Source organism: Glossina fuscipes, unplaced genomic scaffold, assembly GCF_014805625.2.
Source record: "Glossina fuscipes isolate IAEA_lab_2018 unplaced genomic scaffold, Yale_Gfus_2 28, whole genome shotgun sequence".
In the NCBI taxonomy this organism is placed as follows: domain Eukaryota; kingdom Metazoa; phylum Arthropoda; class Insecta; order Diptera; family Glossinidae; genus Glossina; species Glossina fuscipes.
Window position 1 is genome coordinate 17,317,153 of NW_023998423.1, and position 21,064 is coordinate 17,338,216.

Consider the following 21,064-nt stretch of genomic DNA (forward strand, 5'->3'; position numbering starts at 1 on the left):
GCAGGTTAATTGTGAATGTCAAAACGAAAATTTTAAAAAAGCTTCTCATAGTGAATTAATACGACTTACAGAGGACTAAGTATTTCTAAACTGTGAGATGCGAAATATTTGTTACACCTGCATAGAATATATAAGAAAATGTACGAATAGTTCCTATACTATAAATTAATTGTGACACAGCGTATGTAATGTTCCGAAACACTTAAGAATCAAGATTGTTATATCGATCGATTCTGAAAGAATTGAAACTTCTCTGTCTGGCCAACTAAAACATTACGCGGCCTTTTCTTTAATACAATATTGGTCCAATCCTTAAAACTAGTATAATTCTGAAGTCATACCACTGCTTTCAACATCAACGGTGTCCTCACGATCCCATTAAAACAGCAAACTATCGACACACCGTTGTCTTTCACGACGAAGAAAGCTAGTTCGATGAGTATTTTTTGAAATTTCATCTCTCTCTTCTTCTGCGAGCCAGGAAATCAACAGCAGATGACTAAAATTTGAGAGACATGGTTTAAAAGTTGCCGCCTCCAAATGTAATACAAAGCTTTTGTCAGAGATCATTGCTTGGCAATTCCGGCAATTACTGGCCGACCTGAAACTCTCCGTTAAACTTTTTTTCTACGACGGGCTAATCAGCGAATATCCCCTATAGAGGGTTGTAGGAAGGCAGAGGAGGATTAGTGCTTATGAACGTTAAAAACGGAGACTTCAGGGATAGATCACTGCTTGTAAGTTGTTCGAAAGGAATTTCAACATTAGCGGCCGAAGGGTGCTTCAAATCTTAAATAAGACAGAATTTTCAATAACGCCGATAGCCCAAGATTCTAATGCTTTAAGACTTTAGGCCCAGAATTTATTTCTCTGGCTAAATTAATTATAATCATAGTAGTTTAGAATCTTATAAAACGAAGATCACATGAGAAATGTAGTTCTTTAAAAATATTTTAAAGGCAAAATGCAAGTAAATAATTATAACCCTTCCCACTAATGTGCGTAAATTTTATTACACTGTTATTCATAACACATATGTAGTGTAGTGCCATTGTGCTCTTCTTTGATAATTTTAACCTGGTGGTGTGTTTTGCTCTTCTTCTCTCTCTCTCTCATGCCACTTACTGTTGTTTCTCCCTCTCTCTATGTTTCTCGATTCTGTCATGATTTGTTATTGTTGCTTGACTTGTTGTGTTGTTGTTATATTTTTTATTTTTTTTCTTCTTTTTTTGTATTATTATGGATTTCATTTTTCTCTGCTTCGACTTCGTTGCCGAAAGTCGTCATAGACATAGTGTGTAGTTGTGTTTTATTGTTATTGTTGTTGGCATACTTCGTATGTATTCGTTAGTTGAATTTTTTTAAAAGGTTTTGCATTTGTCGTCAGCGCTGTTGTCGAAGTTTTTAATCGGTAATGTTAGCGGTAGTAGTAAGATGTGTGTACACAGACGTTTTCTCGCTAAGAAAACTTTTTCAAAAATTAAGGAAACAGAATTCAATAAAGAAAAATTTGGAATTTACTTGAATAAAAGTGTAAAAAATCTTGAAAAGTTTTACAAAAAGTGAGAATAAAATAAGAAACTATAGTGAGAAATTAATATTAAGGAAATTCGTAGTAATAGAGATGAATGAAAATAAGGTAAAATATGAATAAATTAAAGTAAAACGTGTGCAAAAGTGATCAATTGTTTAAAAGTTTTCTGATATCTGTTTAAATTAGACAGAATTCACCTAAAAAAAATGGAAAGAATTAAATATTTTCTAATTATTTTTATGCTTTATATACATGCGTAAGTTTGTATAAAGACCAGCCAGTCAAGTAGTAGCCCGTTTGTTAGGTATTTAGTGCTGATGTAAGTGAAAATTTTTTGTGTTTTTCTACTGCTATTTTTCGAAAAAAAAAATATATTATCTTAGTAACAAAAATTAAAAGTGGAAAGTATAGTTTTAATGAACAATGAAAAAAAATCTCCGAAACCAATCAAAATATAGCCAAGTTTTCCCTTATTTAAGAAAAATATACACAATTTTTAGGTTAGGTCACTCTATATATTTTTCAATTGATATATATATATATATATGTACATACATATGTCGTCGCTATGCATTGCAGTCGTTTTAATTGTATAGTTGTTCGTAATCTTCGTCTTTCATACACAGTCACCGAGTGTACATCAGAGCGCAATTCTTTTTCCCCCCTCTTCACTAAAAGTGCTTTGTAAACTTATAAACATGTATAAAAAAAGTTTTTATAATCTGAGAATTTTTCTCTCATTTTTGCAATTTGTACTCATTATAGCATTATTTGATTTTACAAACCGCTGAGTTGCATTTTGAAGGAGTATATATACTTTTAATATAATAGAGAAAAAGTGTTGCTTTATTTACGAGACGAGTGTACTCCTCCTCTCTCTCTCCAAGCATTGCATAGAAATTTTATATGTATATGTTTCATAGTTTTTAAACTTTGTGTTATTTTAGCTAAAACAACAAAATTTTAAATGTAATTTTAACTGTTTGCAAGGTTTAAATAATTTGGACGTAAAACATTTTCGCACTCTCTGCCTAACTTTAAGTAATACTTTCCGCAGCTTTCCATATATTTTGTTACATTTTATATGGAAACATTATCGAAGAAATATAACAGGGGAACATTATTCCACAAAAACAATATTCAACCAATTGAAACTTTTTTCCCTTTCACATGTATGTTTAAATAAAACTATTAGCGGGTGGCGAAGCAATATTTTGGCGCACCTTGTTTTAATGTGTATGAATTACATATTAACGGTTCGTAAAGAGAAAACGAAAAATATGGAAAGAGAAGTTTTCGCGTAAAATTTGGTATTGTTTAAAATTTCCTCGCCTCTTTTTACGGTTAGTGTACTTATGTTAAACAGGGATGCCAATATAAATTTTTCTTTCGTTGCAAGTCAGAATTAAGCTTAAAACACTAACTTACTGCTAACTTTATAATCACAATATCGTTCATTTGGCAAAGTATAAATTAGAAAATTCGACAACTGGTCTGTCGACGTGATTACGATGTGCTTAAATTTATATAGCAAGTACCAAGCGATGCGGATTCATAATTGAAAGCAACTCTAGACCGTTTTCGTTTTTCTTCTTTTGTTGTGTCAAGGTTTGTACAATTTACTTGCTGACTCTCTCTGATTCTCCCCCACCACTTTATAATTAAAAGAGAATAAATACGTTGTTTGCGTACTCTCGCGATATGATGTGCATCATATCATCACATATATGCACTACTACTGTTTATATTAGAGAGATGATGATGGTACACAAAAAATAACGTAATATATTGCTTGTGCCTCGGTTGTCTGGTTGGTTAGCGTATTATCGTTTATAATATACCACATACCTTATCATTCGGTACAGTTTACAAAAACAAAAAGTTGATTGCAGAAAAAAAAATTAAAAAAAGTGTGGTTTGTGTAGATGCCACAATCAGCTATAAAAATTTATATATTTAATTTACGCATGAAAATTAAAAATGAATATCGAATTAGTAAAATAATTCACTTGTCACTCAAGTCAATAATATAAATATGTAAAAGAATTAAATGTTTATTCGAGTTTAGATTGCAAAACTTTCACATCTACGGACGAAGGCATATATATAATTCGTCATTAAAATGTTTTTATTTTCCTTTACCATTCACTGTAGATTATTAAAAAGAAAAAAAATTGAATTGTGCATATGTGTGAGATTAGTTATTGTTGTTTTCGTTTTAGCTATATAGTTAATATTGTTAAGTGTTGCGTTGGGTGAGAGAAAAGGAGAAGGCAATCTCTCTCTTCCGTTGTCTCTGTTACTTATATTGTTATATTAAGAGAAGAGAGATTTCCTTTAACCACGTATACATACGTTTGTGCGTGTGTATGCATGCAGATTTAGTCATTGTCATCTTAGCGCGCTTTTTTTCTTGCTTATATTTTGTTAGTACTTTAGCTAAATCTTTCCTTTGTGGCTTTCAATCCGTATAATACATACATAATTCTACTTTTTATTTGCGTATTATATTAATAATATTGCGAAAATATTTTTAACATATGTTATTGGTGATGATTTGAAGTAAAATTTTTTACGTTCAAACAAATATACAAAGTTTATAAGGTGTTTTGATTACGGAGGAACTGGGGAAGGTGTGACAGAAAATTTAATAAACTTATGTAACACGAATAAATAAAGCTTTATAAAGTTTAAACTGATTTTGGTTGTAATCCGTATACAGCCTTGAGGGCAATTACATATCGAGTGCCTTACCCCTCTCACACCTTCTATTATACCTCTAGGTCTTATTTCGGTTTTAACGAAGCAACAAACAATTACATAGATCGACGAAATTCGAAAAAGCTTCACTACGCCAAAGTTCTTTAGTGTTTAATTAGGGATTCGTGCATACGGAGTTCTAAATTCTTGCACTTATTCGCGATCAGAGTGTGATCTATTATCTTGTATGTGAATTTTTATACATTCGCTTAATTAATGTATAAAGTTATGAAAAGCTAGAGGTTTATGTAAATCTATTAATGCGCGCCGTTAGAGGTTTCTAGTAAGAAAAATTCAATCGATTTGCCGGTTCTTAAGAGGTGTGTTCAAAAAAGATGGCCTTTTGTTTTTCTCGAAAAATTATTCAGTATATATTTTGTCCTCTGCCAAGTAACGAACTTTCTACGAAGCACTTCTGATATACGATTTGGTAAGGCTTTTGGGCTGTTTCTGGGATGCGTCTTTATCTTCTTAATCGTGGCAAAATTATGTCCTTTCGTGGTTCTTTTCAGTCTTCCGAATAGGAAAGAGTCGCAGACGATCAAGTTTGGTGAATACGGTGGTTGAGGCATGATTGCGGTGTTGTTTTTTGGCCAAAAAATGACGAACAAGCAATGACATGTGAGCTAGCGTGTTATTGTGGTACAATGTCCATGACTTTTCACAAGTAAAACACCTCAACGACCTCATCAGCAACTGTAAAGCGCTTTTACCAATTGAAAGCATTTTTTTTTACCTCAAAGTAGACTCGGCAAATGCCTTGTCCAACGTTCTAAGTGAGTCAGAGCGATTAACCTTACTTCTCATACAAAATTTAATAAAGATTCTTTGATCTAATTTTTTCGATAGCAAGTTATCGCCAAGCAAACGAAAACACACCTAACCTTCAAATCTGTCGAAAACAAGCTAAAAATGCAAAATGACTGTTAACGCCAACATATATTGTGAGCCCTGTGTACCAACATACCAAAAAAAAAAAAAAAAAAAAATCGCAAATCAAAATTTGAACGGTCGACTTTCTTTTGGAACACGTTCTGTATATCTTACCCTAGACGTTATATTTCCAATCATAATTTTTATGGTGTTTCGAACTATTTTTTAAACTAAGAACTATGTGTAAGCCTTTCTGTTTATACATATAATTTTTTTTTTTTGTTTGCCTTAAATATTAATACGGAAACGTTTTAAAAGTAAATTATTATTATTTTAATTTTAGACTAATGAAATGAATTCTTAGACTAAAAAAAAGACATTGAGCACTAGCAACACAGGCTATCGGCTCTAAAAGTAAATTAAAATTCTACAATTTGATGGAAGATTCTTCTCAATATTTTGACAACTGTCGATGCGCCAGATTTTGTCTTGATTATCAAACTAGACGAAATTGGGTGATTTTCAAATAGCAGATATTAGCAAAACCATCACTAAAAAACTAATATAAAAAATTGTAATATTTTCTGTTTAGTGGTCCATCTATAAGTTAACTGATTGGAGTATAAGCGTTTATTTATTTTTTTTTTTAAATCAATAATTGAGGTAAATTTAAGAAACGTTGTTCTAAATTAGGTTTAGCTTAATATGTCGTAGCTCTTTTCTGTTACGATTTAAAATATTCTGCTTATTATAACGGACATTTTTTAACTAGCGAGGTTTTTTATACCTATTTTGATCGCGTTTGCGAAGTTTCTCAAGCTAAACCTGGAAAAGGGAAAAGGAAATTATAAAAGATTCTTCTTAATATATAAAGCGGATCATCATTATCCCAAATACGAAGGTATCTTAATAAGTGCACTAAACCCAATGGATCCAATGATTTTATTCATTGCATTGTTTTGTAAGACGTTTAAAAAACTCGGCTTTGTCTATCCTTGATGAATAATTAACGTTGACATTGCTTTCTTACTAAAGGCGCCACTATACAACAACAATTGCAATTGAGGCATAGGTATGATATTTGTATCATGTTAGCTACTGCTATAGTAATATAATATAATGAATAGCATTACTGAAAAACGAGTTCGAAAGCGGTTAACTGGAATATGCGTCCTCTCCGTTAGATACACTACTCCACCTACTTAATGCTGATTACTTAAACGAGCCGGCGTCCTTTCGGCACGAAATTGATATTACATTAGAAAGAAAATATATGTATCTACATATATCCAATGGATAGTACTTTAATGACGGTTTTGAAATTCCAGCTGAGTAGTATTAGCAAAGACTATTATTTTTCAACTTGGATCAATTTTTCATTTCTTTACGTTTCGCTTGCTACAGATAAAATGTATTTCTAATATGTAAGAAAAAAGTAAGAAAATTGTATGCGATTGTTACCGAATTTTTTACACCCATCACCGTTATCTTATTTTTGTAGAATAATGTTCTTGGAACTTATAGTTTATAAGCAACGAGCCCGAAAGAGGGAAAGCAAAAGTGTTCACTGTTTTTGTTCGTTGAAAAGTTTGAGTTCTTTTTATATTGTTTTGCAAGTTTTTAGGCGATACTCTTCATTTTTGCAAACGGGGAATATGTTTACCATAGATACTACACAGTTCCGCGAACGAATAGACGGACGGATAAACTTTCGTGCATTTCAAATTTGAAATTGGCTAAGAACTTATATACTTTGTGGGGTTTTGGAAAAAAATTAAATTATGTAGGCGTGGTCAATTTCTAAACTTTTGTCTACAGTTACCAGAGCATCGCCTTTAGAGCGAATACACACCATCTTTTGATGATCAGTAAAAATAAGTAAAGTTTAAAAATGGACCACAATTTAATATTAATAAACCTACCTTCTCGGAAGTGAGATTTTTACCCTGCATAAAAAAAAAAACGATCAGGATTAATTTACCTACCCGTCATAGTAACACCTCAGCATAAACATCAGTTGAGAATATTTCGTCGCCGGTTAATTTTGCTGAAGTATATGAAGGGCGAGGTCCTAAAAAGGAATTCTCAAATACTTTGGAAAGCAAAGGGATTAAAATGAACTTGGATGGATAGTAGTGAAAAAGAAATGCCCCAGAAAACGAACATATATATATATATATATATATATATATATAAAACTGTATAGGTCCATTGACTTGTTCAACATTTATGGAATGTGATGTATATATATATATATAGAAAGGAAATAACTCCTGACACTCTTAAAGAAAATGGGCGCAATAGCTTTTTATGCGCGACGTTCCATCTGTTCACTGACTTGCTGAAAATTTCAGAAGACGGAGCGGAACTTCTTATGTTGGCTTTCGGTAATAAAATATTCTCTGTTGCAGGAATAAGTTCAGATAGAAGACAATGTCCGAAAGTAGTCAAGCATAACAACAACAATTTATGTACTCATCTTCTATTGCAGTGCGTAACCCCATAGAGGATACTTTATAAAAAAACAACATCGGCAATATCAAACACACACACGCGCATATACACGTCCATGCAGGTTCATACACAGGTAGCGACGTACATACATCCGTGCATAGATATACACATAGAGTCCTTTAGCGTGCTATAGGGCAGGATAAAAGTATATCCGATTTTTATCGGGCTTAACTCCCAAAAGTCAAAACTTAAGCAAGCGGCATTTTCGATGCTTTCCCACACACACATGCACACGCACACGGCACATCCAAACGAAATTGCAACAAGTACTAATAAAAAATACATTCATAAGATTTATTGATTGTAACGCATCACCTACTGCAGGAAAAAATGCATAAAAAATTGAATGGAAAGAGCACTTTGTTCGACTCAAGCGTTTTAAATGTAATTTCATGTTGAATTCTCTCGCATGTAAATACAAATAATACCGACAGCTTTCGCATGAGGATGTTTAGAAAAATGAAAAAAAAAAAAAAAAAAAAAAAAATAGCAACAACAACAATGTAGGCAAAGAATACGTAAATAAATAATATATAATATTACGCAAATATAAATTTTTTTTTTTTGCAATTGCCTAGGAGTGGAAGAACATCTGACTGCTTAGCAAAGCCTATCCGTGATGTAGAATAAAACTTAGGATAAGACGACGACTCATTGCAGAATATACGTTCATTTTATGTTTGTTGTCTCACAAGTTGATAAACTAAATATAATTTGTACTATTAAAGTGCAAGAACGGACATAACAGGGTGTTGAACTCTTCACAATTTCAAATGTTTTTGTTTTTATTTACGTTGCGTGAGGTTTTGTGTATATAGTGTGTTTTCCCTCACTCCATCTCTCTCTCTCTCTTTCTCTCTCTTTCATTTACTTTCAAACTAATATTTTCCTTTCAAAATTGAAACTTCATTTTATTCTCCATATAAACAAATTTTTTTCTTTTACATATTTTTTTTTTTTTTTTATAGACCTTTTTCAACTTTGAAGCGAAAAATCATTAAAAATTCAACTTTTGTCAAAATTTATTCATCGTAGCAACGTCTTCAAAAAAATCGGCAAATATTCTTAAAAATTTTTGCTCGTTTGATGTCCAGAGTAACGTTCTCTTCCTAATAAGCATTTCGGTTGGGTATAAGAAACAACAAAGGCAAAGCCAAATTGTTCTTGAATTTGAATTTTGCAAACGCGGTGAGGAAACGAAAAGTTTCTTTCCCTTTTCAATTAATATATCGGAGAGATTTAAGTGAAAAAAAAAAAAAAAAAGTTAAAATGCAAAATACTCCGATGAAAAAACGACGTATTAATCCATATTTGTTAAATCACAAGCAATTAATAAAAGCCGTAGACGAAGATCAACAGAAAGCGCAGCGTTATAAACGTTAGAAAAATAATAGCGGAGAGGCCAACAAAAACAAAAAAGTTTTCTCTTTCCTCAACCAAACAAAAAAAAGTTAAAGGAAAAAATTCCCTTCGAAGAATAACAAACACCAATAGACGTATATACGATATTGTATATAAAAAAAAGAAGAAAAAAAAAAAAAGAAGAAAAATCAAGACGAGCAATTGAGCCAAGCAAAAGTAACGGAAATTAAAAGACAAGCCATAAAAATGATGAAACGTACAAGAGAAGAAGTTCAATATGCTTCAAGACCCGGGCCGGGCGGTGTTGGAGGTAGTGGCGGCGGAGGTGGTACAAATAATAATAGTAGCGGCAGTAATGCGACGGGTGTGGTTACCGGTTCAGCTACAGTAGCTGGAGCTGCTATAAATATTGGAGCTGTTGTATCGGGTGCTCATGCTACTAACGCTGGTGGCGCTTTAAGCGTTGGTTTGACAACCGGTAATATAGCTCATCATCGTATACTCACTCCTCAGCATGGTGGTGCTCAAACTATAGCGTATTTGCCATCGACCACACCTGTTGCAGCAACTAATCTTAAAACCTCCGGTGATTCTATAGCTGCCGTTGGCAGCGGTAGCGTTGATGTAGTTGGCGGTAACAGTCGAATAACTCAACTTACCGCTGGTGCCGTGGTTACATCAGGTGGGTCTGTGAATGCAGCAAACGCATCTCTAAATCCTACGACTGTGCAGTATTCCACTTGTGAGTAAAAAAATTTGCGAAGCAATTTTCAAAATTTATGCTTATAATAATATGTAAATTCTTTTCCTCCATTCATGTTAGCCTACAATGTATCTTCCCTACCGGCAGGAAGTGCTTTGAAAACGTCAGAAGGTGCTGTACAAATTCATGTCACAGGTGGTGGCAATACTACCAGCGGTGGTAGTGTTGGCGGTGCAGTAATCGCTAATCCTATTGTTACGCCTTCCACCAATTCAATACGTCAGCGTACGATAAGTGGCACTCAGAATAGCAGCAATATATCGACGTCGCAGACGTTGGCACAACCAAATGCGGCTGCCGCGAATAATTCCCAGGTGAACGCCGCCAGCATTAGCGGTTCTGGAGCACCTCAACCCGGCCAACCCGGAGCGCCGCCACGGCTCAAAGTTGAGGATGCGCTCAGCTACCTTGATCAGGTTAAGTACCAATATGCTGATCAACCTCAAATTTATAATAACTTCCTGGATATAATGAAAGAATTCAAATCTCACTGTATTGATACGCCCGGAGTTATACAGAGGGTGTCAACACTCTTTAAGGGCCATACAGAGCTAATATATGGGTTTAATATGTTCTTGCCCCCTGGGTATAAAATTGAGATTCACTCCGATGAGTTGGGTTGTTCGGTGCCTGTGGTATCAATGCCTTCGCCGCCAGGTTCAGCGCCGGGTAGTGGGACAACAGTGCATGCTGTGTCAGGTACAAGCATGATAGCACATAAAGTGAGCTCCAATAATAGCGTAAACGTGCATCAACTGCAAGCCAGCGGGTCTGGCGGCGCGGTAAATTTAATGACGCACGGTGGAACACCATTGCCGCAAACGACTATACACGCTCTACAGCCACCACCACAACAATCGCCAAGTAGTGGTGGCGGCGGACACACCCCTACTCATACTCCTCATGCCAATACGTCACCGGCATCAGGCCAAGTGACAGTGGCAACGGTAAATGCCAGCACCATAAATTTGCCACAAAATTATTCACGTGACCGTGAACGCAGTGCTGCAGCAGCGGCGACAACCGGCAATTTAGTAGTAGGCGGTCCACCCACACCCAACTCTCTGAATGATCTAAGTCCTCAGAGTGCAACTTCCAGCGCTCATCATAATTTGCATCATATCTCACAAGCTCATCAATCGATGATGATGGGTGAAACAGCAGCTCCAGCGGGTGGACCACAGCAACAACCGGTGGAATTCAATCATGCCATAACTTACGTTAATAAGATCAAGGTGAGTGATTCAATCGATATGTTGTGTTCTCTTACTATTTAACTGAGTTGCATATTAATTTTTTAGAATCGCTTTCAAAATCAACCCGACAAGTACAAGAAATTTTTGGAGATTTTACATACCTATCAAAAGGAGCAAAAAGTCATTAAGGAAGGTAGCGGAAGTAATCTTAATCAGGGTAAAACTCTTACCGAACAGGAGGTTTACACCCAAGTTGCTAAACTTTTCGGACAGGATGAGGATTTATTACGGGAATTCGGTCAATTTCTACCGGATGCCACTAATCATCAGGCTCAGCAATATATGACTAAGTCACACAACGAGCATAAACGTACTATGGCAGCTTTAAGTGGCGGTGCTCATATAACGATGTCACCGGCTAGTGGCAGTGTCGGCAGCGCCACTAGTTCACCGCTGCATTTGGGTAGCGGCGCCACACTTTCGCAACTTGGTAATAGTGCTCATGCAGCTGCATTGGGCAATCTCTCGGCCGTAAATACTAGTGTCAGCATTAAATCATCCTATAATAATAATCAACAAAATCATATTATTGGGAGTAGTGCATCACGCGGTGATGCCTTGGCCGCTAATAATGATTTGCTATATGAAAAAGATTATCGTGGCATACATGTGAATGTACATCATCAAGCAGGAGCTAGTCATCACCATATAAGTGGCGGTGCTGCTGGAGGCGGAAATATACGGAGTTCATTCGATTCCAAAGATTCGCATAGACCAAATCATCATGCCTCCGTAGTGACTGGTAATCAAAAATATATGTCACATCATCATCATGGTCACAATCAAAACAGCCAAGCAGTTATAGGTCCTAATATGAGTGCTGCTAGTTTGGGAGGACATGTATCGAAAAAATCACCCAGTTATAGCAGTTTAAGTGCTGGATTAGCAAATGCGAGTGGAACGGGCATACAGCATTTAAGCAGTGCAGTTAGCAATGTTGGCGGTTTGAATTATGTAGCGACTCCACAAAATGCCTACCATAGTCAAATGCCACATGTTGGTTCTCGACGACATGCTGATGGCGATTTGAGTTTAAGTTCGGGAGTGCCTCCCACTAAACGGCATAAACCCATTTGCCGTGATATTTCTTTTTCGGAGGCGTCGCGAAAATGCAGTATACAGGATGCGGCCTTTTTCGATAAAGTGCGCAAGGCGCTACGTAGTCCTGAAGTATATGAAAACTTTTTACGTTGCCTGACGCTATACACAGAAGAGATTGTATCAAAGACTGAACTTCTGAATTTAGTGTCACCATTTTTAAGCAAATTTCCAGACCTGCTGCGCTGGTTTACCGACTTTCTTGGGCCGCCGGTATCGCAAGTAAGCGGCTCTGCTTGCGGCATAACTGGAGGACATTTAGAAGGTATACCTCTGCAGGCAGCTCAGCGTCAAAATAGCAGTAACAGCAGTTCGGGCGCGAACAATACAACTGGTGGCAATGTAAACGATCGCCAGAATAGTTTACAAGCAAATGATCATACTCAAGAAATTGATTTGGCTTCGTGCAAGCGTTTGGGAGCGTCTTATTGCGCGCTACCCCAATCCACTATACCGAAAAAGTGCTCAGGACGTACAGCCCTGTGTCGCGAAGTGCTCAACGATAAATGGGTTTCTTTCCCGACTTGGGCGAGTGAAGACTCAACTTTTGTCACCTCCCGCAAAACGCAGTTTGAGGAAACCATTTACAGGTTGGCTTACAAAATAATTTATTTATTTATTTTATTTATTTATTTATTTATTTTTATTTATTTTTTTTGCATTCTCTTGAATTTGTTTTTTTATATTATTTGTGTTGAATATGATTTCTTTTGAAATTTCATTAAAATAAACATTCTAAATGTAAGGAATATTCACAGAACGGAAGATGAACGATTTGAATTGGATGTGGTTATCGAAACGAATAGTGCTACTATCCGGGTGTTGGAGGGCGTGCAAAAGAAAATGTCGCGCATGTCTCCCGAAGATTTGGCGCGTTATCATCTCGATGATTATTTAGGGGGTACGTCGCAGACCATACATCAGAGAGCCATTTATCGCATCTATGGTGATAAGGCAGGCGAAATTATACAAGGATTGAAGAAAAATCCCGCCGTCGCTGTACCCATAGTATTAAAACGTCTTAAAGTTAAAGAAGAAGAATGGAGAGATGCTCAGAAGGTATGTACAACAACAACAAAAAAAAAAAAAAATAAATAAATAAATAAATAAATAAATAAAGGACTGTCGACAATTTATGAACCTAATTTTCATCTTCATTGTTGTGCCTTTGCAGACCTTTAACAAGCAGTGGCGAGAGCAAAATGAAAAGTATTATTTAAAGTCATTAGATCATCAGGCCATCAATTTTAAACCCAACGACATGAAAGCACTACGTTCCAAAAGTCTATTCAATGAAATTGAAACCTTATATGATGAGGTATTATTTATACACAATACAACATACATATTAATCTTTAAAAGATTTTCATTTGTCTCACTATTATAATTGCCTTTGGTTTTGTGTGTGTGTCATTAAAGCGCCACGATCAAGAAGATGATAACGGTGAACCAGTCACTGGGCCGCACTTAATATTGCCTTATAAAGACAAAACAATATTGGATGATGCTGCCAATTTGCTAATACATCACGTCAAACGTCAGACTGGGATACAGAAGCAAGAAAAAACCAAAATCAAACAAATACTCCGTCAATTTGTGCCTGATCTTTTCTTTGCGATACGTCAACCACTTAGTGATGACGAAAGGGAAGACGGTAAGTGAAATAAGAAAAACTACACTATAATATAGTTCTCTTACCATCCAAGAAATTTTGCGATCCACCCATTTTTTTAGTTGTGATAAGACGGTTGGTTCTTTTTACAAAACCGATTAAAACTATTGTAGATTTATATAATAAAAAGAAGTTTAATTTTTCATTGAAAGTTTTCTTCTACCTCCACCCTTTGATCTATTGTTGAATATTATCGTTTCACATCTTGGACTCCTTCTCGGTGGCAGAGGAAAGAAAATACAGAAAACTTGAATGAACATAAGCAACTATTAGTGCCTTAAAAATTATCAAATCCCCAATACATTCAAGCGCGAAAAGATTAACTTTTCCTTTTCTATACAAGAGAGAGAGAGAGAGAGAGAGGCTTATGTGTTCTCCGTATAGAATGATTCACTTGGCTGTCACAATCACAATTTTAACGAATGCATTTAATTTTTCGCTTCACTTAAGTCCATATAATTTCCATACTTCCTCAAGTACAGATTGTTATAGATGTTATTAATTAACTTAAAAAGAGTTTTCTTCCAAGTGTTTTTTTTTTTTTTTTCCTATTTACTCCGCGCATTTTAATTATTTAAAATTTTTATATTATTTTTTTTGTAGATGACAACGATAAAGTGGATACAGATCCAGCCAATTGCAGTGGCAGCACTACTAGCAGCAGTAGGGAGAAATACATTAGCAATAAGAATAGCAGCATTTCTTCCCTGCATTCGAATGCCTTAAGTACAATCAACACCTCAATAACATCGATGGCAACTACGACATTATTAAATACTTCAAATAATACTATAACAACAACACCACCTTCATCATTATCGACCAATTCCACTTTAAGTAGTAGTAGTGCGCTTGTAAAAGCCGAAATTGGCAACATTAGCAGCAGTAACAGCATTATGATGGACGTAAAAGATCCTTCAATTATCACAAATCATGCAATCACAACAGATGTAACAAATACAACAACGATAGCCACTTTATCAACGTCCACGCTTAATATAACAACAACGACAACGAGTGCATTGACCATAACACAAACAGCATCTTCGGCAGCAATGTTAGATAAAAATCTAGCCTCTAATCTTAATGTAAATATGGAAAGCACAATTGGAAGAGGAGATAATCTGTTTACGAATGCGAATGTCTCTAGCATTAATGTATCGGTAACTAGCGGCGTTGCCAATAATAGCAATAATAATCAAACGTCAAACGTGAATACTATGACTGATAGCAGCAAAACTACTAGTAGTTCCTCATCTATCACTAGTCCGACATCAATTATTTCACAAGTTGTTGTAAATAGTAGTGATAAAGGTACAAATAATGGAAGATGCGGTTACAATCCATCATCAACATTAACTAATGATAATGTAATAATAGTTACAGCGACAAATAGTTTAACATCATCGCCGGGTATGTCAACGATGACAACGGCAACGATCAGTTCTGCATCACCGACCAAACAACAGCATGCGGAATTATCATCAAACGGTGCTACCGGTATTTGCAATTCAAACATTTTAGACGATATAAAATTGGAAATTAAGCAAGAGGATGAGCAACAACAAGTCGCCTCAGCCGATATAATTATACCGCCGCATGCTATTAGCAAACATTTGGAGGAAGCTTACACTCTTTTCTTCGCAAATAATAATTGGTATCTGTTTTTCCGTTTACATGCCATACTATGCGAACGTTTACGGACTATGCTCGAACGTGCTCGAATTATAGCGACCGAAGAGCAGAAATATAAAACGAATCGTCGTGAAAATATTGCCACAGCTTTAAGGCTGAAACCGAAAAACGATATAGCCGTTGAAGACTATTATCCGACATTTCTGGATATGCTAAAGAGTGTTTTGGACGGTAATATGGATTCGACTACATTTGAAGATTCAATGCGCGAAATGTTTGGCATCCACGCTTACATATCATTCACTTTGGATAAAGTGGTCTCGAATGCCGTACGCCAACTGCAGAATTGCGTTACAGAAAGAACGGCTCTCGAGTGCGTCGAATTATTTCATCAAGAGCAAAAGCACAACGCTGCAGGCGGTTTATGCCGCAAGGCACATTTAAGATTTAACACTGAAATGCTGTATCAACGTAAAGCCGAAGAAATGCTCCATGAAGAAAATTGTTTCAAAATTTATATGGTATGTTGTTATTGGTTTTTTTTTTTTTTTTTTTTTTTTTTGTGTTTTCCATTATTTAATCATCATCATCGTTAAATAGAAAAATAAATTTAACTAAAATTTTATTTTTCTTTTCGCACACATTAGTACAAAATCGATTGTCGCATTACTATTGAACTATTGGACACTGAATCTGAGGATGTGGCTGAACGCGAAAAACCAGTTAATAAAGTGAAATCATGGTCAAAATATGTAGATCGCTTAACCAATCCAAATTCAACGAATTCCCTTAATAACAATGCTTTAACTAACAATAATGCGAGCAATACACTTATGAACGCCAGCGTTATTAATATGGAAGTAAACAGTGATTTGCCGAGCAATGAAATTAAAAGTGAACGATGGGATGAAGATGGCTTACTGGTAAGTGTTTATTCTCTCTCTTTCATCATAGACATTTTTTGTACGTAATTTATTCGTTATATTAGAACTTTAGTTAAATTTTAAATTTTAATCAAAAAAAAAAAAAAAAGATGAACCTATCCATCATTAAGTTGTATTTTACTCTAGATTTAAGTTCGCAGATTATGATTAGGAAAATATTTTCGCGTTTCGTGGTAACTTTAATTTTCCAGCCGCGATCCAAGAACGAAAGCATAGAATAACAGCTCTATGTTACAGTTGTAACTATCAGATACTTTATATTGTACATGTATATGCAGTTAAACATGCTCTTGAATAAATTCAAGAAATTCCCTTTCTCTTCTCGGCTTCAACTATGTGATATTGAAATAAAAATTCAAATGTTTTTTCGTTTAATATTAACAAGCAACCAACTCTTCACTATATATACGTTTTCACTCTTCTGGGATAAGTAAAGGGTAAAGAAACGTTGTCTCTGTCTCGCGCTCTCCCCCCCCCCCTCTCTGCTCCTCTCTACTCCCTCTCTCCTTCCTCTCTCTCTCACTCCCCCCCATCTCACTCTCGCTCTCTCACTCTCTCTCCCCCCTCTCACTGTCTCTCCTCTCTCTGTCTCTCTCTCTCTCTCTCTCTCTGTCTCTCTCTCTCTCTCTCTCTCTCTCTCTGTCTCTCTCCCCCCTCTCACTGTCTCTCCTCTCTCTGTCTCTCTCTCTCTCTGTCTCTCTCTGTCTCTCTCTCTCTCTCTCTCTCTCTCTCTCTGTTTCCTCAGTCTATTTCATATCAATTTTTAAATCTGATTGTTGTTGAAAGTTCTAAAAGAATTGCATTTAGAGAATCTCGTTAGAAATAAACCCAAACATTGGGTATTTTTTTACAACCTTTTTTTTTTTTTGCTTTGAAATGAATCAATAAAATATATTTTGCGCTAAGTACCGCTGTCAGATATTTAGTTTTTTAATTATAATTTCTCCAATATTTCCATCACAAGGATTCAATAAATCGATGTCGATCAATTAGTTATTTGAAATATTTCGCCATATACCCTGTAATGGTTGATTAGTGTAAACTTGAGAAGTGTTACCACAAAGAAACAAAGAAAATCGATAGAATCTTCCTTTGGGGATCAATTGATTGGTGGACAACTTCCCAAGATACTTTTACTTCTAAATTAGTCCTCCGATCGATTCGATGTGGGTAACAAAGTGAAGTACTAGCTACCCGTTTCCTTGATATCAGTCGTTAGTCAGTGCTTGCTAATCTGAAACGACATAGCAAGATAAAGACGATTGTTACGCCTATCTGTTATTTATTAAAAGACACACACACACTTTAGAAAGTCGTTAATACCAATGCACGGCGCATAAGAAAATTATTTATTATTCATGTTGCACTACGAGTCATTTGAATTATGCATACAGAAGGGCCGTTTAAAGACTAAAGTGATTAACTTACTTTACTTTATTGTTATTATTTGAGATAAGCTTTTTGTAATAATCAGGCTCCACGAATTTACTACATAACAATAATTTCGTCGTTGGCCGTGAAGTGATAAATTGTTTTTCTTCATAAGAAGAGGGAAAGAGAGATATCAATACGTATTTTCCGTCTTATTCATTACAGCGTGTAATGAAAAAGCGATTGCAATTTTTTCGTCACTTTTATACGAATCGGTCTTATTATACGATGAACGTGTGTTTTATATATATATCTGTTGTCTATAACGAATATATTTGAAGTTTTAAATTGAAAATCGCGGATAATTTGTATGAATTCATCTTATCCTTTATGGCTTTGGCGATACTTGCTACCAGTGAATATATAGTGTAACGTATTTACTAAAAAAAAAAAAAAATTCCTAATGCGATCATATCCTTATATGGGTAGGAAGAACATTTCTATATTGATGTAAGAATAAATTAATGATGGATATATTTGTTAATGTTTAATAACTTGTGTTCAATTAATTTTTATATGTAATGGGCTGCATTGTATTTATTTATTTTTAATACCTTTGAATACTACTTTCTTACATATACCTACCACCCGAAAATATATCATACTTGTACTTGTTTGCGTATATGCGTTTGATTTGTTAAAAATTCATATTTGAACTCTCGAAGCTACACCGTTCCAACGAGTGCACCCCTTGTTGTGTGTCGTCTCTTTACATATTTGAATTTATTACAGTTCCCCAAGCTATCCTCCTGCATCAGAAATGAAAACCATTTTTAATCACAAAAAGCTTCGAATTATAAAACGTTGCCTCAAAAAAGTGTAGGTTTTTTAAAACAATTATTTGCTTTGGACAAAATTTAGATACACAGCTATATAAAAATAGTATCAGTTTTAGTGAGATATAAGTATACTTAGGAGGGACTTAAGGTTTCTACCAAAAGAAATCTTAGAAGAACTTTGCAATGCTATGATGTGCGGACACTAATCACTAACCCAAAACTCAAACACTAATAATAAACGCCAATTTTTGTAGCTTCTGGTTAAATATGACAATTTTGCTTGCTAAGCAAGAAACAAACATCACGACTTACTCTCGATAGAAACGAAAAAGCGAAAGTCGCCACGAAAAGTCTTTATTAACAAAAATATTTCAAGTTTTCACTTGTTTTGTATAGAGCTGCGGTTTCCAGTGAAAAGGAGCAATGAAAGATGTTGGTATAAAGTATTATTACTTACACTTTCATTGTGTTTGTAACATTTAAGGGAGCAAATTATTGTAACTTAATAACCTCAAGAAAAAGATTCTTTTTGATGATTTCTTCGGGATAGAAAGAAAGCTAGTAAAATAATAATATATGAAGAGGTTATTAAGCACGCCTTAAAGTATTAGGAAAAAAAAGAATAATTTAAAAAAAAAATATCGCTTTGAGTCTTCTGCATATATATCGCTTGCTGTGTAAAAGTCTAATTTTTGACCCAGAAAAGGCACTCTTCTATTAAAACAAAACTTATGAAAAGTTTCAACCCTTGGAATATTTGAGAGACATGTTTTCGTATTACAATATACTTATTTTACCTTTTTTTTATTAGCCGGCAATTTGTGGACCCTAAAACGGTCCTTTCAATTTCATAAATCCCTTCACATTTTTTTTGCTGCATCTATCAAAGACAACGCAGCTTTCTTAATTCACTTAGTAATTAGCATGAGGGCAAAAATTGTGATACGATCCTGGTGCCAATATCACTATTTATTCGTAAAATGTTAGTCAAGACAGCATTGAAATTATTAACACTTGTCAGTCGCTGTGTCCAAGATGGAAAACTCCGAAATTTTAAGGAAAATTTTTTTTTTGCGGATAATGTTTTTATTTTCCACGAATTCTAGAAAAGGTCCAAAGCATCTAGTAAGCAAAAAAAAAAAAAAAAAAAGATTTTTTCAAAAATTTACAATAGTTTACTCGTAAACGTAAGGAAGATGTAGAGAATTAACATCAACTAACACTTGGTATAAAATATACGTTTAAGTCGGTTGAACGGATTAACTTTTATCCCTGTCCAGGATCAATGTTCTTATACAATATGCAATCAGATATCGATTCGAAACTTGCTCTTTGAGTATTTATCCAAAGTGAAAATGATCCTAACGATCGATTATCTTTTTCTTTCCTCTTCTCTCACGCTTAACGAAAGATCGATTGAGGTGGTGGGTATCCCAAAATTTTGCTATCAAAGCGAATTTGGCTTTTTTTTTACTTTATTTCAATATATGGTTTATTTTTCTCTACCAACCTAAAATTTTTGTTGAATAAAGAAAACGACTTTTAAATCAACCAAATCGAACAGAGCAACAATCAATTACTAATCAATGCTTTTTGCATTTCTCTGATTTTTTTTACTTCTTTTTTTTCGATTTTTCTTGTACCAGGTCAAACCAAAGGCTTAAATTTTATTTATATAACTAAAGAAAAAAAAAAAAAATAATAATAATAATAATAATAATAAGAAAGATCGTTGTTGTTGTTGTTTTATTAATTATCTCTATAAAAATGAAATTTGCTAGCCAAACATCATCAAACAAACAAACAAACAAACTAACAACAACTACCAATTAATTGTAAAGAAAAAAAAAATGTATTTATGATTTCAATGCAACACTTTATTACTACACACTTTATATCACTACTATTACTTCTACTACTAATACTACTACTACTACTGCTACTACTACTATTACTATTATTACCACCATCACCACCACTACTACCAATCAACACTCGATCATCATCAACATCAATCACCGCCCATCAAAACCCACCTTGAGTTTCAGTGCTTTTTTTTTTTTTTTTTTTGTATTAGAGATTTATGCAGGCAAAAAGCCAATTTTATGAAATACTTCTGTGAGCATTTAATAAAAAAAAAAAAAATTATTGTAAATTCTACTAAATCAAACGAAAAATAATTTTTTTTTTTGTACATAAAATTTATGATAAAACAAAAAAAAAAAAAAATAAAATAAAGAAAGGAAACAATAGCAAAATAAAAAAAAAACTTGTTAATAAAACTATTTATTAATTATTGAGTTGTGCAGCATATTATTATGATGTTCGTTCAGTAATTTGTAGCTCAGTAAAATTCGCTCATTCTTTTTTTGATTTTAAAAAGTAAATATGACGCGTTCCTTTGAATAATTTTTGAATAATAATAAAAAAAAAAAAAAAAAAA

General features: G+C 34.4%; 1 protein-coding gene across 3 annotated transcripts in view; it reads left to right on the plus strand.

The window, feature by feature from the left end:
* The window catches only part of LOC119636720, a 31,279-nt gene that overhangs the window by 5,963 nt on the left and 4,252 nt on the right, over positions 1–21,064 (plus strand). The window contains exons 1-9 of one of the 3 annotated variants that reach the window (XM_038032286.1): positions 1,528–1,639; positions 8,650–9,785; positions 9,867–11,041; positions 11,108–12,750; positions 12,907–13,219; positions 13,335–13,478; positions 13,580–13,814; positions 14,436–15,988; positions 16,115–16,390. In XM_038032286.1, the coding sequence (XP_037888214.1) occupies positions 9,290–9,785; positions 9,867–11,041; positions 11,108–12,750; positions 12,907–13,219; positions 13,335–13,478; positions 13,580–13,814; positions 14,436–15,988; positions 16,115–16,390 (5,835 nt within the window). In that variant the 5' untranslated portion in view covers positions 1,528–1,639; positions 8,650–9,289. Of the gene's footprint in view, positions 1–1,527; positions 1,640–8,649; positions 9,786–9,866; positions 11,042–11,107; positions 12,751–12,906; positions 13,220–13,334; positions 13,479–13,579; positions 13,815–14,435; positions 15,989–16,114; positions 16,391–21,064 lie in introns of those variants that run through there. The other 2 variants (XM_038032285.1, XM_038032287.1) reach the window with 2 other exon arrangements.